General features: G+C 37.9%; 1 protein-coding gene across 2 annotated transcripts in view; it reads right to left on the minus strand.

Annotated features, from left to right (window-relative positions):
• ATG5 (autophagy related 5) overlaps nucleotides 1-27,127 on the minus strand; it is a 73,880-nt gene that overhangs the window by 39,153 nt on the left and 7,600 nt on the right. For both annotated transcript variants that reach the window (XM_058801016.1, XM_058801017.1), the window contains exons 4-6: nucleotides 21,758-21,836; nucleotides 15,898-16,060; nucleotides 2,580-2,674 (exon numbers count right to left, since the gene is read on the minus strand). In XM_058801016.1, coding sequence (XP_058656999.1) covers nucleotides 2,580-2,674; nucleotides 15,898-16,060; nucleotides 21,758-21,836 — 337 coding nt within the window. The remainder of the gene's footprint in view (nucleotides 1-2,579; nucleotides 2,675-15,897; nucleotides 16,061-21,757; nucleotides 21,837-27,127) is intronic.

The raw sequence follows: 27,127 nt of genomic DNA on the forward strand, positions 1-27,127 counted from the left end.
AAAAGTATCACAAAAATATAATACTATTTTTAAACTGTCTCTGGTAGAAAAAGTTTCCACCTATGTCAAAGGTTTATCTGGTTCAAGTTCCATACAGGACAGCTAACAGAATATGACAGCAGCTGGCAATAAAATCACCAAGATACCTTAGCTAACTATTAAAATTGCAAACGAGTTAATCTTTAGTGATTCTCAACCTTTTTTTATATTATCTACTGTAGATTCCAAGATTCTGGTCCAATCTTAGCTGCTATACTTAAAAGAAGAGGTGCTGGACAAGGGTTTTTAAAATTACCTGTGGTTAGTTTAGTTCTGACTTACCCAAGTATGATGTTCATATTTTTGCCATTTCTTTCTCCCACACACCTCATCAGATTTGGTCACCACACGAGGTATGATTCATATTATTCTTTAGAAATGTATTTTAGTAGACAAACTTTACAACTGAAAGAGTTGTTGAGTTTTTAAAATAATGAATTCTTCAGTGAAAAAGAGCTATCAAATCACTTTATTGAATGCATTTTTTCTGCAGCAACTTTGCCAATTCACATTTAATTGCAGCTAAGACTGGTTTTTCTTACTTGGTATCATAATCTAGTACAATTTTTTGTAGGAAAACAAATTCATCCATAAAAAGAAGAAAGTTCCCTTCACAGAATTTACTTCTAATAATTTGGCATAATAGAAAGTATAGAGAATACAAGGGGGAACTCTTCCCATTGAAGGCAATGCCTCATTATTTCCTGCCATCCACTTGTGTATCCCTAAGTACCTACAGGAACACTGTGTGAAGACACACAGGGAATAAATACCCACTGCAACATAAACTCAGGTTAAATCAGGTGTTTATGTAGAGCTAAACAAGCAACCAATTAGAATGCCAAGAGGTCTCCTACCAGCACTAATGGAAATCAAATGCATTCTGGATAGGGGTTAAATACATCAGAAGAACACTTTAGAATCAGTTACTTTTCCATATGCAAGTTTGTCACTAACTCTTTGTTTGGAATTAAATTATAATCTCACCCTAAGGCTTTCTGAAAATTCCTTTAAACACAGAGCAGTAATCAGTACACACACTAACAAATCAAATAAAAAAGCTAGAGACATCTGCACCCACATTTTTAAAAATATTGGAAATATTTAGAAATGCTAAGAGCAGCATTACTGAAAATAATATATACCAACCTTCTCAAAGGTTGTCTCAGCATCATCGTTATTTGTGTTTGGTCTTTGATTCTTAGTTAGATATTTTGGGTTTAAACTATAGCAAGTAAGGGTTTCCAATTGAAAAGGTAATGGCAATCAAGATAAGTACAACTGTTTCAAATGATAGATGTTATTGATTTAATTATTTTTAAAAAGATTTATTAGTTGGAAATCATGTGGTATCATAGAAATCTTCCCTCATGCCCTAAAAATCTGCAACCTATTCAGAGAGCAAAACCTCTTTTTTGCAAACCTATTTACATGATTTCTATGGAAAGACTTTTTAAAAACCTCACACCTATCAGAAAACAAGCAAATAACTTAGTCACCAACCAAACAAATGCTGTGAGTACCACTCTTCCTGATACATACTTTTGGATTCTTATACAAACCTTGCCATCTGTTGTGATCTCTGTCAAAATAACTGACTTCCGTTCTCAATCTGAGGTTTCATTATGACAGTAAATGTCTTATATCTAACATTAAAAGCTACTCCAGGCCCACTGCAAGACTGTATAGGCTTCTATGGTCATTATAACCTGCTACAGAGTAATATCAGAATATTCAGTACTATGAATAAAGGACTTTCTTTTCACAGCTACTGGTGCAAAACTTATATATAAATAGATTGAAACATTCCAACAGAGCACAACTGCAGAGGGGCTACAAGAATTTACAGAGGGGCTACAAGAATTCTGGTATGAGCTTTTAACCGTACATAATTCCAAACTTCATTGTGACCTTAATGCTATAAAAGCTAAGGAGGTGTCCTTAGGATAAGAAAAAATTGTAAAGATTCCAAGGAGTATGTCTCCAAACAAAATGCTGAGAAAAATAAAGTGCTGGTATATTAAAACAGGAAAAAAAATCCACATTCAAAGCTAGTTTTGGAATGTAAGTATACAACTAGAAGACAAAAGTAAGAACTAGATGCAAGACCTTACACCATTATTTCCACCTTAAAAAGCCTACAAGAAAAAAAGCCCATACAGTGTTTGAGGGAAAAGTGTTGCTTCTAAAGTGTTTGGCTTAGAACTTTCACAGGGCATTTTGCATTCTTCATAGTTAGTAGCTATTTTAAAAACAGAATTAGGTTGTTGAACTGTTTTTTAAAATAGAGCAGACAAACATTATCTACACCAGCTGTAGCACATTGTCAAGTATTACACACTTGCAACATAATAAATGTTAATTACCTATTAGAATAAGTACAGTCTGTTTTGTCTGCTAATCCATATTACTCAAGGGTCCAGCAAAAATGAGCATGCAAAGTTTTGCCATAATGCTAGAAAAGGAAACAAAGTCTGAAAACAGATTACAACATGTGACACCTCAGTGGAAGAGTTTGATTTTATTTTATTGTGTCCTACCTGATAAATTCTAAATGGGATGTATCGAAATCCATTATCTTCTGGAGGATACTCCATCAGTTTTCGATTTATTGCCCAAAACTGCTCAAATTTATCTGTGAAGGTAAAATTAGACTTTGTCAATATCAGTAACATTTTTTTCAGCCTAAAGAGGTAAATGAGACACAACTGGAATATCATGCAAGCTTTTCTTACAGAAGTTTAACCTGTATGAATTAATTTTCCCCACATTTCTATTCCCTATTTAGCCTGAAGCCAAAAGTAGGTCATCTGCATTCTCCTATGAAAACAGTGATGTGGTGATTTAATGAACAATAAATGGAAAGAGAAAGCAACTTTAACTCATATCTTATCTCCCACTGTTGAGGAAATACTGGGCTATAAATTATGGATTTCATTACCTCAATTAACAGTGCCTATTTCTCCACTCCCTGATGTTACTGGTCCATACTGTCTCACAGTCTGCCAAAAACATCTAATTGTTCTTAGCTTTAACTGAACAACAGGTGTAAAGCATAAAGAAACTAAAGCAAGAGAAATACTTCTTGAGTGGTTTACATTTGGATATGTAGATCTTAAAATAATCTGCAACAATGCATGATATGATCAGAAAATATATTGCCAGATTCATGACACAACCTGAAAATAAAAGTTTATGTTTGTAACACATTTTTGTTATTATCCAAGTAGGGTAAATAGCCTGCACACCATTTCATGCTGTCCATACACTACAAGAACTGAATAGTTTATTACATTTAAAATGTACTAAGAGCACATTTAAAATGTACTCTTAATGTACTTTAAAATGTATTTAAGAGTAATAAAGGCTTTTATACATGCAAATCAATTATTCAAATGAAGCAAATAACTAGCACCAGAAGTGACATAAAGAAATACAAAGAGCTAAGATGAATAAAGCTGGTGCTAGCCTTACTGAAGAAGGCAGGAAGAGCAAGGGATCAAATTCCTTATAGGCCCTAACTCTCCCAAGACACCAAATACAGAAGATGTTTCTGCAGAAGGAACAAACAGTCTCCAATTTTCTCTGCTGGGTACAATGTTCAGTCAAGTTTCAGAATATACAGAATATACCCATTACAAAATTCATCCCCAGTGAAACAAGGTAAAATTCAGAAATGTATTCACAGGAAAAAGGTTCTTCCTGCTTCCAAAAGTGCTGATTACACTTAAAGCAATTGCAGAAAATGAGTTTGAGATTTGCTTCACTCCAGCACACAGCACAGATGCCTGTCAGTGCACTAAAAGGCACAGGTCAGTATATACTGCAGGGTTTATAATACATTGCCTTTCCCGACTGAATGCAACACAAGGCAGGAATTTCCAAGAAACTGGGAACAAACTCCTGCCAGGTGTGCTGTAGCAGCACTTCCTGATACTTATCTGAGAAAGCACTTCCACACCCTTGTTTCCTGATTAGCAGCAAGTGCCTCTTGACAGGCACTTACCTGAGCCACAGCAGCAGCACCAGGCAGGCACCTGCCCGGCATGGGGAGCTGCCTGATGCAGGGTGTCACCCCATCCATCACCCACTGGGCGGGGAGGGACAGGGACAGCCCTGGAGCAGACTGCAAGCAAACTATCCCACATTTGGGAACCCCAGCCTGCAGAGTCAGAGGTTTAGTCTGAAATGTTCAACACAAAGATGACCGCCTGCTCCTCAGGAACTCTTTCAGAGGGAAGGTGAAGATTTAGCAAGGTGAAGATTCAGCAGGTTTCCTTTTTGCTTGCAGGCAGCACTCAGAATGACTTGTAGCTTTCACTACAGATGTGTGAACAGGCATTCCACAGCAGGCACTGATAGATTTATACTCCAATTACCACTTCTAACTCACTTGAGAAAACTGTTATGGTGATACACCAAACAAAACAATTCAGACCTACTTAAGCTAGTGAGCTTCAGCAGACTTAAATAAGGAATCTCCATATTTGGAGACATCCTACTTGAACAGAAATAAAACAAACATTAATTTGATTTACTTGTTTAATGCTCATATTACTGTAATTAGGAACGTTGGATGAACAGTTTACTGTTCTCAAAATTCATCAGAAATGAGCATCACATCTTATGGATCAGGAGAAAAAGAAATTATGAACAACTAAAAAACTTATGTCAGAAAATTAGGCGTATTAACCCTTGTGGCATACAAATACGGCACACAAGGAAGGCTCTGGATGACAAAAAGAAGTTAAACAGTGATAATGTGCAGTTAACGCACTTCTGTTCTTCATTCCCGTTTCCTCCCACAAAACATGCCAGAAACCAGGTAATCTTATTTAAGTCAGCTAAAATTAAAAATTTATACCCCTCAGATTATTCTCTGAACACTCAGGCAGTGCCTAAGACAATCTATTGTTCAAAGTTCTAATAGTTTCTGTGGTTCCCAAATATAACAGCAATAAATCTGGAACAGTTGAATTATGAACTTGTTGCATTTTGTAATCAAGCATGTTCTGTCAATCCACCTGATATCCCAGGAATTTTAGCTAGACATAATGGAGTCAGGTATCCTAAGATCTCCACTGTGTACAGCACTGTCTGAAGACCTCTGAACAGATTCCTCCTCACAACCCTATATTGCTGCCTTCCAAACATCTTTCCAGTGATAAAGTATTTTCACCACAGGAAACAGAGTTGGGTGTAAGAAAACTAAGACAAATTTTTAAAGCAAGCAGGAGAAAAAAAAGTTATCCAGTTTGCATACTGATATATTATGACCTGGTAAGAGCCTTTATTAGCAGAGCATTGGCTGAGTGCCAGAATCCTAAAGCTCCAAAAGTACAAAATCCGAAAGGGACTGCTTTTCACAGAGTCCTTAAGACTAAAAGCTTAAATAGACAAACAAAACCACTGACGAATTTCCACCCCAATCTCCTTAAAAACCTAAGTGAAAGGATTCTTCCTTCTCTCATTTTTATGTATCAGTACCCCCTATTTTTGCAAAGTCTCAAGGAAGCTATTAGTGCTACACTGAGCTGGAAGAGCTAATTAGTTTATTGGCTAGACAGGACAAAGACAGAAGGTACTGGCTGGAAATTTAACAATCAAAACAAAACTAAGTTTTCATCAAGCCAGTAAACAAGGAAGAGTTCTCTACCTATCAGCAGAAGCACTTTACACCCTTGTCTCCCTCCCTCATAAAAAGCTTATGCAGTCTGCATGACACCTAAACCACCCTAACAGTCAAATCTGATCCCTTTTGTTTTTCACAGTTTGCTTGAATTGTTGGAGAGTTTCTGTATTAGCAAAAAGAGTACTTGCAAAAGGCAGATGTCCCTATCTGAATAACAATATTTAAAGTAATGACAATAAGATTTGAATAGAAGTGAGATTAGTGACAGTACAGAAGTTTGATATGACTCCACTAATCATATTTCTTAAACAAGAGATGATGATTCTACATAAATTTGCATAAAATGAAATATAAAAGCTTCTCTATGTATTTTATGTCAAAGATCAGAAAGTTCATGACCAAATAATTGAGAAATGTATCAGCCAAGCTGCTAATATTTATAACTATCTATTGCTTAGAAATGCAGTCACTGAATGCCCAAAAAACAGACATCAGCCTTCAGTACTACAGAGATGCACAGAATCTATGAGTTGGCAAAACTACAAAGAATTAATGTCACCCATGAAAATAATCTCAAAAATTCATTAAGCAACAAAGCAAACTCAAACATACATTTACAAATACAGTATGCCTACATTATGCATGTAGTGTTCAGAAACTGATCAGTAAAATTATTCATGTCCTTAAAGTACCCATTAAAACTGCTGGAAAAATTACTGACACAGGGAAACACTGGGAATTGTTGTTTTCTCCATTAAACCAGACTGGAAATCTGTGGAAACCAGGGCACTGGGAATATTTCTCTGTCTGCTCTGGGGTGCCCTGATCCCCAGAGGAGCACTGACTTGCACCCTCATTCATGGAGGAAGTTTCCTAGACTTCAAGATAGACTAGAATCCACAAAAGTGTGAAATAGATTATAGAGAGTAGTGTAGGTGTATAACTTGGTGAGAAATTTAGGTTTTGGGATTTTTAGTATGTTGTGGATGGAAGTAAGATGGAAGGCACAGGGTGTTTTCCTGGGTTTCTTCTTCATGCTTCTTCTTCCTTCTTCCTCATGGGTTTGGGTGGCATTTTGTAATTGGGCAGAAAAGTCAGCATTGGGGGCTCTTTGGGATCAGTTATTGGGTTAAAAGGGAAAATAATCTAGGTGTCAGTAAGATGGAAGGCACAGGGTGTTTTCCTGGGTTTCTTCTTCATGCTTCTTCTTCCTTCTTCCTCATGGGTTTGGGTGGCATTTTGTAATTGGGCAGAAAAGTCAGCATTGGGGGCTCTTTGGGATCAGTTATTGGGTTAAAAGGGAAAATAATCTAGGTGTCAGTAAGATGGAAGGCACAGGGTGTTTTCCTGGGTTTCTTCTTCATGCTTCTTCTTCCTTCTTCCTCATGGGTTTGGGTGGCATTTTGTAATTGGGCAGAAAAGTCAGCATTGGGGGCTCTTTGGGATCAGTTATTGGGTTAAAAGGGAAAATAATCTAGGTGTCAGTTCTTAATTGGATAGTTTAGTCTTAAAAAGACCTTGTAACAAGAGATTGTTGGCCATTTTGGGCCTTCTAATGAAAAGCTGCTGAACTCACAGTAGTGAGACTGTTTTACTGATAAGAAATAATAAACACCTGAGTTTGAACATGAAATACCATCTCAAGTGCCTTCAATCCAGACACAGAAAAACCGATAGAGATCCTTTAGCAGTCATTGTAATTAATCCAAATTTATACCTTGTCATGTTAAAAAGTTCTTGGTAATGCCATTATACTTTGTTCTTAATAGACAGCAATTGCTGAACCTCTTACTGTTGAGCAGTGTTAACTAAGGATTAGTCCCAGCTAAGGGCCAAAAGGTTGGGCTCCCTTTTGCCCCTAAGTCTCAGCATGAAATGGTCCTCAGGCAACCAGAAAAATTAGTTTCACACATACTAGCCTCTTACAGTCATTTCCTGAAACTCAAGTGCTGTCATGCTTCAAACAACTTGAAATTTCACGTGGATCTTGAAGTTAGACACGTCCCTTTCACCCATATGAGGCTACAACAGGATGGATCACTGGGAGGGTAAAGGGCACTGCTCAAGTGCCCCCCATCAACACGTGCATTTCACTACAGCATAGCTTTAAATCTGCACACAAACAACCTGGGAAATTACCACAGAATGGAAAAATACACCTGCAAATACCTTGCAATGAAAAGCCCTGGTAAAAGCATACAGACAGTTAAAATGAAGTTCCCACTGCAGTGTAGTAGGCAAAAGAACCACAAAACTCCACCCTAATCTTTAACCTTATCAACAAAAAGATCATAATTGTAAGGAACTATTTTGTTTCTGTAATTGATAACGAGGTAACTATCAGAGATTATCAGATTCTAGGACTGGACATACTTCAAGAAGGCTGTTGAGAGGGTTTAGAAAACAGAAAGAACTAATACAAAAATGAGTTGAAAGACTTGAAATTCAGAAAGGAAATACTAATTCATGGCTCTTGTATTTCAGCATCTTTTAAGCAAGTCAAAGAAGTGAACAAACTGGTGTAGCCCTTGGGTAGCATATATGCACAATTTTGTCTGGACTATTAATGGTTTCTTCTTAAAGACATTTATTGGAATAAATTAAACAGAAAGCTTGAAATTAAATCGTATCTGTAGCTCTGTGCGAGCAATACCAACTCGCAGCCTGCAGGCAACTGTCTTCAGTACTAAAGTTTAGAAAACACAAAACTTGTCCATTCTCAGTGGTTCACCACTGTCTAACAACCATATGAACCATGGAATACTTGGGGACAGCACTAAGAGACTACAGACTCATGTACAAGATGTACAAGAATGGCAGAAAAACTTTAGTTTGGAAGTGCCTTTAGAGGTCAAGCTTTGGAATAGCAGCTCCTCACCCTGTCCCAAAAGTACACAAAGTTCAATGAGTTTGCTCAAGACCTTGCCCAGTGAAGTTTGACAGTCTCTGTGGGTTTCCACTCAACCACTTTCACTCCCTATCACACCCCACCCTCCCTTCCCCAGGTACCATCAGACTTCCTGCTGCTCTAACTAGTAACTGTTTCTTGTTTGGTAATTGCCAGCTCCACTGACAGTGGACACAAGAGTGAGAGGAGTCTGACTGCATCTGCTCTCTAGGGGCCTTCCTTTCAGGTAAAGCTGGTATTTAATCCACCTTCAGCTTCCTCCTCATCTTCAGGCTAAACAAGGCAGCTGCCCCACTCTCTAACACATCATGTGCTACAGCCCCTAAGAATTTAACCAGCACTCTGCTGGATTCTTTTCTGTTTGCCCACATATCTTTTGTCTTGGGATCCAAGAGGACACAGCACTCCCAGTACAGCTTTACAAGAGCTGAGCCAAGCAGGGGGCACAACAGCTTGCGTAGCTCCCAGGTTAATCTTTATTTTGGCAACACTATGCAAGAGGCTTTCGCTCAGATTCTTGTTCACCATTATCCACTTCCAGAAAGCTGCTTCCCAGTCAGCTCTTAGACTGCCATGGGCTTTTTCCAGTCTCTGTGTCAGCTCTGGGAGGGTCCAGCCCATCATGACCCCTCTGAATGGCAGATCTGCCCTTCAATCCACCAACTGCTCCCACCAATTTTTCCCTTCAGTCACAGACAAACTCACTAAGGGTTAGTCTGTCACATCCATACAGTCAAACTGTAGGGTAGAGAGACCTGCAGCTGAAAGTCAAAGATACCTTTATATGTATCCCTTTAATGTTAAAGCAAGCATATTTTCTACTGACTCATGTTTTAACAAGATTGCTTTTAACTGCTGTAGCCAAAAAAAAAGGCTTCTCAAAATTTACTATAAATACTACTTCCACATTGTTCCCAGGAAGACTAAGACTCTGCATGCATACATAATTCTGCTCACTGGTATTTCTAACCAATTTTATAAAAACTTAAGTTCTTGAGTGGTATGCTTCAAGCATGAAGGTGTTTTTGTTGATGAAATATATATTTTGAACACTTTAAAACTAATTTCTGCACTAGTCAGAACAGCTGATTATTAAAATTTCCCAGCTATATAAAGACTTGTTTCTAAATTACTTAAGTTCTTGAGTGGTATGCTTCAAGCATGAAGGAGTTTTTGTTGATGAAATAGATATTTTGAACACTTTAAAACTAATTTCTGTGCTAGTCAGAACAGCTGATTATTAAAATTTCCCAGCTATATAGACTTGTTTCTAAATTACTTAGTTCACCTAAATTAATAATTCATATTCTTGTTTTATAAAAACACCAATAATTACAACTATCAAGGACTTCAGGAAGATTTTGGTACACATCTGACTCTCAATGACTACTACAGTTAGTGAGAGCTTTTTTGAGATCACAGCTGAAATACTGGTATGACATTATTAAGATATTTATTTTTCTCTTCCATTTTACATTGCCACAGTTAAACTATTCTTGCTATTAAATATCTAGTTTACCTGGGCATTTGAAAACCCATGGTATATAATACAAATCCACCCATAAAAAGGGAACACAAGTTTACTGAGCTTTTCAGACTACCTTCATATATGAGTCACTATCAGATAGAGACAGGACCTTAGAACAGTTTTGACTTAATGTAGCAGAAGCCACAGAAATATGTGAAAATATTCTTGATGTGACAGACAGCAAAGTAACAACATTCAACATAAGAGGACATTTTGAAGACTGTACAAGAAAGCAGTATGTCATTCTTCAGGTTATCTATCAGATCAAAAAGGCATTTTCCCCCTGTTTTCTTATAGTATACACAAGAGAGCCCATACCTTACCAACATTCTTTTCACTTACTAAACATACTCACAAACCAGAAGTTTCACTTTAAGTATTTTACAGTTGCCTTACCACCACCTCCCTTCATTTCTAGGTCACCAGTTTACCTGGAAAAGGTTCAGGCAAAGAAAGTCATCAAGATGGACTACTTCCGTTCTTTTATTCAAATAACAAAATGCATAGATCCTACAAAGCTTTGTCTATACAAAAACCAGGTGATCTCAGAAGACCTGTCACTTAAACTAAAAGGAAAGCTCTGATGACAGACAAGGTGCAGTGGTTTTGGTTCACCAATTTAAGATTTCCCCAATGTTGAGGTTTTCCCAAACAATGTGCTGATGAGTGTGGTGGGTTCAGTGCTGGCCAATCACCCATGCACTCACTTCTGCTGTGAGACAGGATCAGGAGAAAGGCAAAGCCATTTCTGAAACACATACACCACAGGTTGTATAGGAATTAGAAGCAGGGCTTGTTACAGACTTTCCTGAGAAAGTCAAAGGGAAAAGGACTCCCAGCAATTTTATCCTTCCACCAGCTCTCTGCTCCCTGTCTAGGATAGCCTTGGAATTTTGATTTCTTAATTTCTAATTATGCGTTCTCTATAAATATGAAAACTGACCAGCATAACACCATGTAACTTTCTAACCCACTTTGCTTTCCCTGTACTATGTTTTTCCTAAAAAAAAGCTTTTCTTAAAAGTTAAGAAACTTTTATGTTAATGCATATTAATAAATTCAGGCATTTACTAGGAGAAAGTAACTTAGAAGCATTTCAAATTGCAAAACAAGAAACCTTCAACAACTAAAGGAAGTTAAATTTAAAAGTGAAGTCTATTTTTTAGAGACACTTTAAATTTTAGTTAGCCCATACAGATTTTTCAGGAAATTACTTATTTTGAGAGGGAGGGGAGGAAGAAAAGTAGAAGGCAGCAAAAAGAGACCTTGAAGTTTGCTCCTTCAGAGTGTAATGGTTTTCACTGGACACATGGCCATCTAACACAAGAGGGTGAAAATGCTAGAAACACAATCTCTACCTCATCTCTATGCAACCTGCTCTCGTGGCAGAGACTTCAGTAGGATTGTGAATGCTGTGTTACCTTTTGTTTTCCTTCCTTCTCTGCCTTCATGTAGTTCTTGCCCTCCTTTGAGACCCACTGGTTCTCACTGGCCAGACAGAAGACAGACAGACAGACAGACAGACCTGCTCTGCCCTCCTGCTTGAGAGTAGAGAAGAGAAAGGCAAGGGGGCAATGCAGGCTGCCAACAATTCCCCACCTTTGAGCCACAGCAAAGGGCAGCTATTCAAGCACACACCAGGCCAGCACAGGGGACAAACAAAGCCAGAAGCAGTTTCAGGGGGATGGCAGTTTAGACTCACAATACTTCACCCATGTGAGAGGAGCATTGGCTTAGTCATTTGTGCAGAAAGGGTAACAATCCCATAAACACCACAGAACTAACAGTGAGGTCTAGGTCATAATCCATTACCAGAAAAACCACCACAACTAACTAAACCCCAAATAAAACCTGCTGCTATGGAAAAAACCCCAAAACATCCCTTTAATGCAAATTACACAGTATTAAAATAAAAAAGAAATTAAAATTTCAAAATACAAAAAGATTAATCCCATATTTGGATTAAAAAAAATCCCAAACATTTATGCCACTTGGAATATCATTAACAACCAGCTGATTCATTCTGCAGGTCCATCCTGCTTGAAGCCAGACCCTGCTCAACACCAAACCAGCAGTGGGCTCACTTTGTGCAGGGCTATCTGAACCAGCCTAAATCACATTCTGTCAGTTCCATGGTATCAGGAACACCAATGTTTGGTGTGTGCCATGCTAGCTGAATTCCAGAATAAGCAGGTACGGATGCTAGTTATAAAGCAACTTGATGCACTTTGGGACATTTTTAACTAAGGAGGCCCAGGAAGGTAATGATTGGGTTTTTAAAATCACTTTTAACCAATACACTAATTTTCAAAGTTCAAATGAATTATTTAATCTTTTTTCCACAGTTAACCAAACCTCCACAGATTGAACATGGAAAGAACTCCCCATTTTGGTACCAATTCAGGGAAGAAGCAAACAAGGTAGCTTTGCATTTAAAAACCAGTAGCTTCTCCTGATAAACTCCAGAAGATTTTCTAAGCAAATTTCAAATGATGAGTTGAAATCACAAATACTTGTTCAGCTACTAAAGCATGCTCACCATGGGGTAAAGGACAGCATTGCTTCCACCAGTTCTCTATGAGGAGGAGAAACACATCCATCAAACCTGAGTGGGTCAAATGTATGCAGCACAAGAAAGGCTCTAGGACACTCCCTTTTTTGCAGTTTGAACATTTTAAAACAGAAATGTGGTAACTGAGAACAAACACAACTTCTGGCTCTCAAAAACCCAAGAACAGTTTAGATAGATTTTGGAATGAAATGCAAGACAACACAGGGCTGATTCTGTCAGTAAGGCAAGAAAGAGATCAGATGCATTAAAAGATAAAATGTTGTATATTCTGAATGCTCGCAGGATTTTTCTCCTCTACTAAGAACAATTCAATATGGCCACTTAACTTCTGGTAATCCCTACAGCATGAATGAGCATTACATTCTTTTTCCATAATATTTTCAGTAAAATAATGACTTCATTATATTTTATAATATATAAAAGAAACATTAAAATAGTTATGAGTTCTTACTGTTTATTTTTCCCACTCATGTATCAGAAATACCAAGTCTATTCTTCATTGGTTATAAATGATGCCTGTGAAAGTTCCAGGGTACAGTGACTTCTGTTAGTCCACAACTGATAAAAAGCAGATGTGCTGAATCTAAATCCCCTCATTTATCAGAGCCATTATATACTGAAGTTATAGATATTAATTCTTTGAACCATGCAAAAAATACAACTCTCCCCCTGGAAACAGCTGGGATTTCATTGGTTTGATCCTGACTCATCAGTAGGCCCATAGAGTCTTAAGAGTTTTAAAGCTGAAAACCTTTATTTTTCCGCACAAAAGGCAAGAAGAAAAAAACCCACCCACTTGAAAATCCCTTTCATGCATGATAAAAATGGCCATAACTCTATCAAACCAAAAACAGTAGTAACGTTTTCCATGAATTTTGACCAAAGAATCTGAACAATTCATACAAAAGAACAAAGGTCAGTATGCTGCACAGTCTGCTTTCATCACTTCCCTACCACAGACAGATATCCATGGCTGGTCAAAAATGTACCTGTCCCAAAGAAGAGTTCCACCTCAGAAATATCTGGTTTATGAATCAAAAATTGTCTGTGAAGAGCAAGAAAAACCACAGCACAAAATAGAAGAATATGTTTTCTTTCCTGATTTGGTATCAGATTAACATAAAACCAGAAACGGTGGGAGGCGGGATGTAAAGGTTGATATGAATAACCAGCAGCTGTTACCGGCATAAGATTTTCCCACAAATTCACTATTACAGCTCTTCTGTGCTGCAACTTACTGCAACTGGTAAGTTTCATGTGTTACCTGTTCAAGTAACTACTTCTCAGCAGAAACATTTATACCAAATTACTTGATAGTTATATTTCTCCAAACAAAACTGGATATGGGTTTTTTTCAAAAATGTAAATTCAGGACATGTCTTCTAAGTAATGCTATCACTCATTAAACAAATAACACTTCCTGTAATTAAGAACTGAAGAAAATTGTTTGAATTTGCACAGCAAAAACAGTCTGCAGATGTACCTTTACTTACAAAGCAGTTATCACAAATGCTACTTTCTTTTCTTTTTTGTGGTCATTTATTCTGTTTCACAAAGGGGTTTAAAATTATTACATCTCAAACGAAAACCTATAAAAACATATTGAAAGATACAACATGCTTAAAAAGAGTTTTCTTGGTTTCACAAGCTTTTCTTGTTTCTCTTTTATGAAGAGTTGAGAAATTAAAATTAGCATTTGAAAGATTGCTTAAACTTCTCATTCAGGTGTCAGATTCCACAGGTGCAATTTCTCATTAAGTACAGTGAAACCTTGAAATCAACTCTGCTAGGCAACCTCTGTTCTTAACATTATACAGCAAAACAGAAAAATTCTCCTTTGCCTACAACTGAAGATATTCTTAGACAAATAATCAACTAAAAGATAAAGCCTAAGATGAGCACAAAAAAACCATGCTGTTTATTTGTCCTATTACCTTAAATATCAAGAGTATCAAGATTCTGTAACTTCTGGTTAAAGGAACTTTAACTTCCACTGTTTCATTTTGAAGGTATGCATGGGCTTCCTCAAGATCTTACTACTCAAATGGCAAATTCAGATAATGCTTTAATTTTTAACTCCAATTAAATAAAAAATAGAAAGCAGAGTTTCTAATAACAATTCATCTTCAAAATTATCACTAGAGTACCTTTAATATGAAAGGCAGTACCACTAAACAACAATGAAAAAAAAAGCCACACACCCACTGAACACACACATTAAACCAAAACTAACTTGGAACCTTCTGGTCTAAACCAAAAGCATGGTTCAAGTCTTCTTGCATTCTAAGGTTCTTCTTTTTCATTTAATCTTTCTTATACATATACGGGAAGACATTAATTCTAACTGTTCAGTATTTTGTCCCACAACACAGAATAAACATCTTCATGCTTCTAGTAAAATGTTTTCATTAAATAAATTTACTAAGGATAATATAAATGACAGCTTCAGGAGATGAGAAAAATGCAATGAAAGCAACATGATCACCCATTCCAGAGAGCAGTTTCTGAAATACTTACAAAAGCTTTTTAACTTACAAGCTCTACAAACCTTAATACAGAAGACACTACAAACAAAAGTTTTATTGTGCACTGTAATATGGATTCATACCATTTATGCAAAATAAGAACACTAATTAAAGATCTTGTTCTGAATTATTTTGCTGACTTTTCCAAGTCAATACTTATTTTTGCAGAAGTCCTTGTGAAAGCCATCAAGCAATTTAAAAAAATGGCAGAGAGAAAAGTAAAATTATTAAATCTACTGGACAACTTTTCTTAAAGTTTACTTATATTGTTACCAGTGAAAATCCATAAGCATTAACTAGAGGAGACAATCTCTTATGCATCTTCCAAGATAGCTAATACTGAATACTTACACCCCAGGTGTCTCCTAAATAAAGACCATCATTTGCACAAAAGTACACTAGACAATATTTATCTATTTTGACTTGCTGCTAGTTTTGGTTTGTTAAAACAGAGTCACGACCCAATCTAATTCCTTGAATAACTCCAGGCACATTTAAATTAACACCAAAATGATTATTTTAATTTTAAAAAAACCTATAAAACACCAAAACCATCAATGCTTTCCATGACACTAGACAAAAATTCTGCAGAACAATGATATTTTATATCTCATGCAATAACTGAAATTTGAAGAAATTATTTATTAGGTTGTTCAACCTGAATATAATTAATACTTGATGTGTTGTATTTACCATTCTGTAATCCCATCCACAATTGCTTATGATCCTTTTTTTGCATTTCATTGATGACTTGACTTTTGTGCTTTAAAGCATCTGCTTCTTTTATACAAGCCATAAAATGAGCTTCAATCACATCCTTAGAATGGCAGTGCAGAAGATCCTTTTCTGGAAAATTCTACAAAAATAAATGATAGATCAAGAAAAGTAAATGTATCATACACCTTGTATGATGAAGAATAAATGATAATTTTAAATAGGCACACATTTATGCAAAAGAAGCACACTGGAATTTTCTAGTTACAGAAGAATGTAACAACCATTCTCTCACTCTGCTGACAAGAAACAGGTTGCAGTGAAAATGTTTCAGGAAAAATAAAAGCTCAACAACTTTCTGTAAAACCAGAATTTTAACATGTTTTCAAGCAGATATTCAATCTCAGACATTAAATAGAAGAAAATGATGAGAAGTGACAAGCACCTAATACAAAATGGCTCTCTATGATATTTTATCAACCATTTCTATGCAGTTCCTTGAAAATCAAGCAGTATCCCCTACATATAAGAACTGTAGCATATCTGTCACTTACAAACATTTTTCCTTAGAGACACTGGAAATCTTTGTCATTTCCAGCTTCAACTAATCCATGTGACTACTGCTAGCTTGTGTGACTTGATTTTATATCCCTTTTGCTTGGTTACACTGGCACACAGCATTCAGCATTGCAGATGCACAGCTACCACTCCTCAGGTAACTCTTAACCCTTCAGTAAATGACAACTACCTCTCCTAATGAATTTATTAATGAGTTATAGAAGTATATCTCATTCAGATACAAAAAAAGATTTCTTTGAACGTTAACTGGTCAGAAGTCTGGCACTGTAGAGGTTGTGGGTTTTCTTCCTCCAGTTTTTCTTTTATCCACACTTACTATCACTAACCATTTTATAATAACACAATCATTCACTACCACAAATCCACTACCTTTAGTTTTCACAAGTTTTAAACCCCACCTTTATTCCCTCCTAATTAACTTTATTTTCACAGTTGCTTATGACCATGCTGAATGGAGCAAACCTCAGAGCCAAACCAGAGTGGTGGCACCATCAGTACTCCCCTTCCTAACAAGGGTTTGCCACATGTTTATACTTGAATTCTCATGCTATTCCAACAGAGGCCCTTTCCTCTTAATCCATTACAAACTGGCACTTTAAAAAGCTTTTGTGAGGGACTGTCAAAACCATTTTGGAAATACAAATACATATAATGGAGTATCTTTCAAAGGCTTGTACAACATAGTTAACATGTAAAAGTAGGAGCAACCTAATGCCAGAAAAAACTCTACCTTCACTCCCCCATATAACCTCAAGAAAAAATGACTGCTTCAAAATACAGAAAGCCAAAATATCAAAAAGGGAGCTGGGGATTGCCTTACCTGAAAGAAATTCTGAGGAAAACAGTGATACTTCCCTCCTCATTAGGTTATTGAGAATAATGGAAATTAAATAATGGAATTTCATATAGCATTTCCTCTTTATGACAGTGAGAACCCAAATTCTGGAAACTGTGGATCAAAAGGATGACTGTTTTCCAAAAACAGGGGCAGAAAGAAAAGATTGCCACTATCTTTTCCACTAAAGTTTACATGGTTTGAGCTGAACTCGCAAAAGGAAGTGCTGTTGTTAGGTCTGGTGTATGTTAAGCTGACTAGAAAGCTAAGGACAGAGGTAAATCTAGTTTACTAATGAGAATGGCCAAGTATGAAGACATTAAAGAAGACAGAAAAATAAGGGAAGTTCTTCTGGGGCAGACCTTGCTCCTGTTTTACTCCACAAAGCTGAGTGTCTCAGCATAATTGGGCCCAAGATTACTAGGAAAACATTACTGGGACTGTTACTTGCCAGTTGACATCTGCATAGGCCTGTAAATTTTTTCAGAAGTTCAATTTACTTGCTCAAATAAAAATGTAAAGTCTTGTAACCAATCCAGAAGAAGCAAATACACAGAAATAGCATACTTAAAGATCAAAGAAGTTCTTTACACACAAGAATTCAAAGAGAGACACTGGCATCCCTCAGAACAAAGGAAAAAACAGTGGTACATACCTAATGCCAAATAATATAAGAACCAAAAAACTGACTTTCCTAGTTAAAAGGTGATGTTTTAGCTAAGTTTATGAAAACCACAGTTTTGTTACAACCACTGTTTCACTACACATGTGTAAATATTGGACTGCAGGGTCTTTTTTTGGACATTCTTCTCTTTCTACAGGTAGACATCGTCCTGCTGACATTTTTGCAATGAATTTTAAATTGCAGCTAATTCCTGAGAATGAGCTCCAGAAAACATACACAGTGCAGTCTGCAGAACAGCAAGGATCTATTTAAAACTGGTCAAAGCTAGTTAAGCTAGTGTAAAGAATCTAGACACAGTAGTAGAACTAGGTGTGGCAAGATTAATTTTCCCAGCTTCTAAGGAGTAACACTGTGAAAGACTAGAAAACACTCCTGAACCTCAGTGCTGTATATGCTTTTCTTTAGTAGGAAAACACTGACACATTTCTATGAAGTACTGTGAGGAGAAGCTGAAAAACCTAAACATGAAAGTGATGACTTAAAAAGAAACACTGCACACCTGCAAGAAGTAAATGAAACAGTTTCACCTACATGAGACTGTCAACAGAAAACATGGCATCCCAGCTGATTTATCCATCAGGGTACAAAACAGTAAGTTTTATATTTAAATGTAGGTCATGTATGCTTGTATTTTTAAAAAAAAATTCTAATTGCCTTCTTTCTACCTGAAGAAATATTGATCAATCATAATTCACTTCATTCAGATCCCTGAAGAAAGGGACAATTGTAAATTGGTTGCCACTCTTGGCTATACAACTAGGAGATTTGCAAAAAGTATTAACAGATGACATAAGTAGCTTTATGGTGGTGTCTTACTCCCTCCATGTCCTGCATCTTTGAAAGAACAGTTACTATGGGTTGGCTCTGTTTTTTTTAGAAAGCTCAAGAAGTTCTGGTTTTTGTTTTCACATACCAGTAGACCCTTGCAGTATGAACTGGTCACCAAGAAATAGGTACTTTCTGTACAGACAAGAGCACTAAATGACCTCTCACAAAAAAACTGTACCAAAAACATCACTGGCAATTTCAACAGTCTGGTTTCATAACTCCATTCCACCCATATTTATCTCTCAGTTGTAGTCCATAAAACATCTGTTTATCCTGTGACAGTCTACTTGCATTAGACTACATTTACAGAAAATAGGGCATTAAAAACCATAAGGAATGTATCCAGTGGCAGGGGGTACATCTATATATTTGTGTTTAGTTACCATCAGTGGTCTTTCTTTAAGTAAACTGATTTAAAAAAAAAAAACCATTTATACTTCTGGCTTCCACAATATCTCCTAGCAGTTCCACCATTTATCCATATGCTACATGGGAAAGTACTTCCTTTCCATTGCACCCGACCCAATCTTCACCTAAAAACCCACAAAGATGATGATTGTCACATCAGGACAGCTGCTGCCTCTCCTCCTGTACATCAGGTCATGGGTGGAGAGGCAGGCACCAGCAGACAATGGCTTCAGCACAACCTCAGCATTTCCCCTGGCATTTCCCTCTCCTCCAACAGTGCTGCCATCTTATCTACTGCCCAAAATCTGGAGGGGTGATTACCACACTGAGAACTGAGTAGTGTTAAACAGGCCTCAGAGTAAGGTGAGATGGTTTTAACAGGAAGGGGTAGAATTTCCCTCCTTCCTCTAAAGCCACACCTGGATAACAACAGCAACTTGAGCTACAGCCTCTCATGATTCTCAGATCCCAGTATGCTGTTCAGCCTCATCCTTCTGCAACTATTTAATGCAACTGTTTTATACCTTTACAAGATACAATGCATGTAATTTTATTGCATACCAGAAGTACAAATTAACAAACTGTTTCTTCAATGCAAAAACTCACTCTGTTTATGATTTGGTCTGCATACATAATACAGGAGGACAATTACAAACACATATCAACTTGAAAACTTCTGCTGAACACAAATAAGCCTTTTCCATGTTTTTAACTTCAAACAAGGAAACCTGATAGCGGGAGTCTGACTTATTAAAAACAAGTTAAAAAACACATTTTACAGATGTTCGAGATATCTGTTGTTGACTGCATGCATTGGTAGAAGAAAGGAGACAGCCACAACAACAAAAGTTAAACCCCATAAAAGCTAACACTGTTTAATTAAGCCAAAAAAGAATTACGACTCTTTGAAGAATAACTACACAGAAATGAAAAGAACACTCTACTCAAAAATCCCACACCTAAACTATTCAGCTGTAAGGAACTGTAACACATGAAAACCTCTTCAATATTTTGACATACTTTGATATCTTTCAGTTGTGTTTTGACTTAAGGATTCAGAGGGATTTTATTTAAATAAACTTTCAGATTACATCAAAATAGGAAAAGAGACGATACAGGTGCTAACTCCACTGTATTATATTACTAAATTACATCAACCTTTAAAATAATACTACCTTAGCAGTTAATTATTTCTGCTGATATTTAATGTACACCTTTCAGAAAAACTAAAAGTAGCTGATCTTTTGGCAAGCAGCAACATAGACAATAAAGCCAAATTTATGCTGCTGATTAAAAAGCACTGTGGTGCTGCAACTTCTCAAGATGCCTCTACTTTGTGATGGCAACATCCCCACATTGCCACTGTTAATATCCCAGAGCTCTTAGAACATAACAATTAAACCATGGTTTATGAAACTAGACGCCCTACATTTTCATTAGGACATTCTGGAAGTTTCCTCATCCCAGCTCTCTGACATTTATCAGACAAGTGTAGCAATTACAGTGGTTTCAAAAACATCCCCAACTTCAGATCTATTAAGTCAGTCATTTTAGAAGTTTCAACATGTAGAAATACATATCATAAGAATGTATGCTTTCAGTGTACACTTCCAAAAAGAATCAGATTACTGTTGGAAAAAGTTTTTCTAACACACCTTTGAGAATTGTTTCAATGAAAACATTCAACACAAGTGCTTCCCCAATACATTTTTCATTTCACTCAAATCCCTCCAGCACTAAAGTCAAGCCTATTAATGTAGTGTTGTCCTTCAGATCAGTTTTCCTATTGCACAGTTTCTTTTACAATGGAGAAATTAACATTTCAAAGTTAAATATTATGATTTCTAGTTGTGCTTTTGACTTCAAAACATCCTTGGAATTATTGTCTCAATGCATTTCAGAGTATGCAAGAATCCTGCACCAAAGCTAACCTTGTTCAAGTTCCATTCTGAGCAAAGATCAATAGTGCTGTTAAGCCATACCTAATGGGTTTACAATGCATAATCAAAATAATGTCTCTCCTGTGACTAAGTAGTCACAAGACCAAACTCATTTCACTCAGTTCTCCAAAAGGGACCAACATTAGGTACTACAGTACTCCCTGACTTCAAAGATTTCTACAGCATCTCATATCCATGCTCATATATGCCTAAAAGGAGCAGCACTTCTCAATCTTCCCAATCTTCAGTGAACTCAAACCAATTAAATTTAAAACATTATAGACAGTTCTTCTATTATAAGCCTCATAACTTAAAAACAATTTTGTATTTTGAGATTATAATAGAATAATTTTCTACAGAAAGTGCAGTAAAAGCAAACACAGTCTCATGAAAAATAGCTGCAGATTTACAGAAACCATTAAACGCTTCCTGAACAATGGACAGTCTCCCTTTCAAATCACATCATTCACATGTGTTATAAAATAGTTATGAAAGCTTTTCCCAGCTTCCAAATGTCATGAAATCTCACGTTCGCTCATTCTTAAGAAATCTCTATCAATTTACCTTGAAATGCACTGTGATGCTCCAAGGAAGGGCGGTATTTGATGCATGGAGATCAAAGAGTAAACCAATTGGGTAATGCCTGAAAATGACAAGATATTCATTTAATATAGAAGCCGTACATTTAATTCTATGTATCGCCAGTATCAACATACCTGCATTTACACACACACACACAAAATAGCTGTTTGACTCCCACTCTATAGCTTAGAGAAGTTATACAGGCAAGTTTAGATGACTGACAGGCAGAATTAAGTCTGGAATGTACGTGTTCAATATCTAAACCAGTGGTTTCCAAGCTGTGCCCACAAAACACTGCTACTTTTGCAACAGCCTTAAGTGGCCTACAGCTGCTTTGTGGAACCTTCCAAAACAGAACTTCTGGTTAAAAAGCCTCAGACCAGGAAAAGCACACAGGCTTTCAGATGCTAGAGTGTCTGGGGTTCATACCACACTGACCCTTAATATCCTTTCCTTCTTCCATATGTCTGATATAGCAATGCAGAGAATAAGGAGAAGAGTGAAAAAATTACATATCTATAAAAGGCCTGAAAGATGAGAGATCAAGATCAACTCTGTATCTTTGCTATCAAATGAAGAAGAATGAAAAGGAAGGAAAAAAATTAATTGGAGTTTTGTATTTCAGTGGCATTCTAGATTAAAGGAGTTACACAAAAAAGGTTGCTTCTGACAAATATTCCCTTTTGTCTCACAGCTTTCTCTCCTTTAAATTCGTTAGAATATACAGCTCCCAGCCATATATGGAATGTATATCACACACACAAAACCTCCACAGGCACTGTAAAAAAACATTTTTCAGTCTTCTCACACACAGATATTGGCAAGATTTTTGATAAATTTTTTTTTTTTTTTACATTCAATGTACCAAGACCCATTCTCTTATCTTTCAAAAATCATAACCCAAACAGCCTTACTTGCTTTTCATCCTACAAAAAGAGAAACACACACTGAACTGTAAAGTCAGTAGTTTCACTGAACTAATAGGACTGATCTCAGGTCGCAGACCCAAGCACGTACACAAGTTTTAGAAGTCCTGAGAGTACTAACCAAGAGCGTTGCTTTAACAGCACCTGTGCCAAGCCACTTTCCAGATCGGTGAAACTCTCACACAACAGTGCTTTAGCACCCTCTACGGGTGAGCCACCCATAAACTAAGACAAATTCACTACAACAGCAAAATAAAACACAAAATACTGCTACAATTCCTGAGCTTACCTGAGAATAAAAAGGATGCATATCCAGATTTATCCTGATTCACTGCCAATGCTCAAGTTTTTACCATGAAGATTTTTCGTCTACTAACTGCCAATCATGTCCTAAACACTAAACAAGGATTCAGCAAGAGTTCCATGAAAGAGTGGTTTTCCAGGTGAGTTAAGTAACAAAAATCAGATTTGATAATTAGATGAACACAAATTTTCAGCATGAACAATGACTTCTAGTTACTTTCAACTTATAAAAAAACCAGATAAGTAAGAAAAAGAAAACCACAACAAAAAACCCATACAAAAGCTCCTGTATCAGGTCTTGTCCTACATCTGTATTTTCTAATCAGTTAAGATTACACAATAAAGTTCATGAAAACAAATTTCTTCAGTAAAAGTAAAGCACAGAGTAAAATTTCAGTAAAATCTCAGTAAAATCTCAGTGCTTTGCAGAGTAAATAGATGCTTGATTAAATGATGCTTTGACCTTTTGTCTTCTGCTAATTTATGAACAGGAAGGGTCTAGCATGTCTTCTGCTAATGTATGAACAGGAAGGGTCAAGCACCCATCCAGTTGGTACTGGAGAGCCACCTTTACAATTACCAGGGCTAGAACACAACCCACACAAAAGGGACAAAAACTCCACTGAAAGCCATGTGCAAGTGCTCATGGAACAGGATGGAAACCAGCTGCAGGTGTCATCCCCCAGCATCTGCTGAAGGAACTACTCCAGCACAGTGGCATCACTCAGGGAGGGCTCCTGAGAAAGGCTGCAGCTCTCCAGGTTTCAAGCTGCCAGGAGAGCCTGGGACCTCTCCTGAGGGTTGGAGCAAGCAGAGGAAATGTCCTTGCCTAGAGGAGGTGCACATCAGTGAGGAGCTATGTCATCAAGCTAAGGAGCTGCAGGAAGTCAGGGGGCTGCACAGCATCAGGGAAGACAGAGATTAATGGCATCTTCACAAAGATCTCACAGAGATGAGAATCTGGAGAGAAAAAGTGTCAGCAGTCATTGAAGTGGTCAGTGGGGACTCACAGGGAGTCTGGGAGTACCAGACTTGTGTGAACTCTGGTGATGAGGAATCCATGCAGTGCCAGTAGCACAGAGTGCAGCTGCACAGGGAGCTGCAGGTTGAGCTCTGGGTGATGGGAACCCCAGGCAAGAGGCCAAAGCTGGTGCTGACCCTTTGCACAGGAAAGAGCACAGGGACCTGTGGCCCCACCAGGTGACTGAACACTCAGGGACACAGCAGGAGCCAATGGCACAGAGGAAAAACCCCACACTATCACACACACACTGTGAGGGTACAAAAGCCCAGGGGTTCCTTGGTTTGGGGTCCCTGCTCAGGGACACCAGCCCAAGCTATTATTCTGTTGTTACACCATGATTTAGCTCTTTTAAGGATCCAGATGCCTGAGGTTCTGCTGTGAGAGACCAAGGGTTGAGCAGGAAAGGAAACCTTGTCAGGCTGTGTGGGTGTGCAGGGAGCCAAGCGAGGCACCCATCGCTCCCTGGAGCCACCTCTGCAAAGGGGCCTGTCCCAGCTCAGGGGGTCCAAGAGTGTGACTGACTGCCAGAGCAGCTCCCAGATGGACAGACAGAAAAGTTTCCTTAACCTCTGGCCAAGAGAGGGCAAGCCTTCTGCAACCACTGGCAGTGCTTCAGTGTCAGACAAGAGGCTGGAAGTTCTGAGGAAGCATCAGAGCTGTCTGAACAGCACATCCATCCACAGCCAGAGGAAGCAGACATAGCACTATGAGACTCCATCCTACAGGAGAGAGAGCCCCATCTTGAGCCAACTTCACTTGTTAACCTGCAGAGGTTTGCTGCTTGGTAAAAAGTTGCAGATTGGCAAAGTTGTCCTCTGCTTGGATTATTAGTCCTTGCTGTTTACCCACAGGGTACAATGGGCACAAATTTTAAGTGCTGCAACAGAATCTCAGAGTATCAAAAGTGACTCAACAAGTTCTAGGGGCAAGGAGGCATCTCCACAATTTTGTCATTAAAGGAGACAAGTTCAGAGAGATGTCTGCAGGTCAGGAGCTGGTTATGCAGCTGGTGCAACAACAAGGACTTGGCTTTTACAGACATAGGATACTCTCTGGGGATAATGGACTGCTAGGGAGAGATGGAATCCACCTAAGTCAGACAGAAGTATCTTTGCCTTAAGGTTGCCCAGCCTGGTGAGAGCTTTAGACCACAAACAACAGAAGTGTAAATAACAACCCACAGATAAATAGAAATTAATGGTCATGGATCGATAGCAAGTGGTGAAAGGTGATAGCTGCAAGAGAGATGTCAAAGTGATAAAAGAAGAGAGGACAGAGCCCACCACAAGTATCTACAGAAGTGCACATAGCTTGGGAAACAAGCAGGAAAAACTAGAGTTGCACATGCTGTGACATTACTGGGAGAGTGTTGGGCTACCTGAGGTACAGTGGGACAGCTTGCACAACTAGAATACTGCTGTGGAAGGACAGACATAAGCTGCTTAGTAAAGGCAGGCAGGGCAGATGAGGACAGAGGGTTGTCTTCCATGTCAGGGAGTAGCTTAGATGTATGGAACTGAATAAGACAGACAACAGGTTGGTTGAGTTCTTGTGGTTCAGGAACAGAGGAGGCACTAGTAAGGGCAACAGATCATGCAATCTAGGTGTGAAAATCGATAAAGTTTTCTTTAAACAATTTAGTAAGTGTCTACATCACAGATCCTGGCTCCTGTTAATCTCTCACATCTTCTGGAAAAGCAACACATCTTGACAAGTAGTCAAGATTTCTTGACACAGACGCTGGATAAACCAGAGATAACCCAAAGCGAAACCTGTTAATTATCTGTTAAGACAAAAGAGTTGTGATAACCAGTGGCAGCTTTAGCTGCAGTGACCATGAAATGTCAGAGTTAAAAGTCCTGGAGAAAGGACAGTACGCCAAATACAGACTTATGACTTAACTTTTCATTTCCTCCTGGTGCCCCTACACAGTTCAGGCTCAGCCCTATCAGATGCATTACTGGACAACACCTTCAGTCCTTCACCTGCAGCCAGAGCACTGAACCTATGCTGTACTTAGAGAAATGCAGGTGCAGAAGGAACATTCCTCCTGTTGCAAGAAGTCAAACTTCCAGCTCTTCCAAATTCTAGGAGACTGTTTTGTAATCCAGTAATCACAGTCTCTGACTCCACCTCCTTCACTGTGGTTGCAGGTTTAATCTCCTGTAGCTGCAGGAGGGTCTAAGGTTTCATCCATTTCCTTCTGTAGTCTTTAATGCTGCACAGTCTGACAATCTCTTCCTGAAACACCTTACCTTGGTGACAGAGACCCTCCCCCACCTCCTGCAGGTAAAGAATCCATCTTCCCCTGTCCCAACACCCTCAACAGGACAAAGAACCCAGACCCATGTAACTCCAGGCCTGGAGGGCTTCCTTCTCCTCTAAGAACTTGACCCAAGCACTGCAGAACCTGAAGTAGAAATTATGTTTCAGACTTCCTCCAAAATCTCACTGGAAAATGGAAGAGCTGCATCTGAACAGATATAGACTCCATCCCAACTAGGTATGAAACTGCAGACTAGAAGCAATAAGACCTCACAGTGCAAAGCAAATAATTAGAATAAACAATACTATTAACAAGTTTTATTTGATTCTGAATGCACAAGTTATAGCTTAAAAGACTAAACATTAACGCCTCCTATTCTTTCTCTACCAATTACTAGTTCAATCTAATTCTCGGTTCCTGGTGTTTGGTAATCCCATAAAGAGCTGAAGCTTCTTCTGGAGAAGACCCATTCTCCTAAAATACTGGTTTACAAATAGCACTTTCCTTAGAAAAGCAGTTCCACTGAAATCAGTGGAGCTGTCCCTGGCAGAATAGGCTTTGTTTTTCTGCAAGATGAAGATGAGAGCCTTAATTAGCAGATCATCATTACACTATTTAGTTTCTTAGAATTACCAGCTACATCTTCAGTCTATACCTATATTGTACAGTTTTGGTTTTTTTTATTCTACTTCAAATATCATGGTATTTGAAAACTTACAGAAAATATGGATCTATTTGTGGTTGAAGTACAAAGCCTCTCTCTCCTTTCTTGTTACAACTTCAGTGAAAACAAGTTTTCTTCCAATATTTACCTGGGATTATGAATACACTGG

The sequence above is a fragment of the Ammospiza caudacuta genome, chromosome 3 (assembly GCF_027887145.1).
Source record: "Ammospiza caudacuta isolate bAmmCau1 chromosome 3, bAmmCau1.pri, whole genome shotgun sequence".
Lineage (NCBI taxonomy): Eukaryota > Metazoa > Chordata > Aves > Passeriformes > Passerellidae > Ammospiza > Ammospiza caudacuta.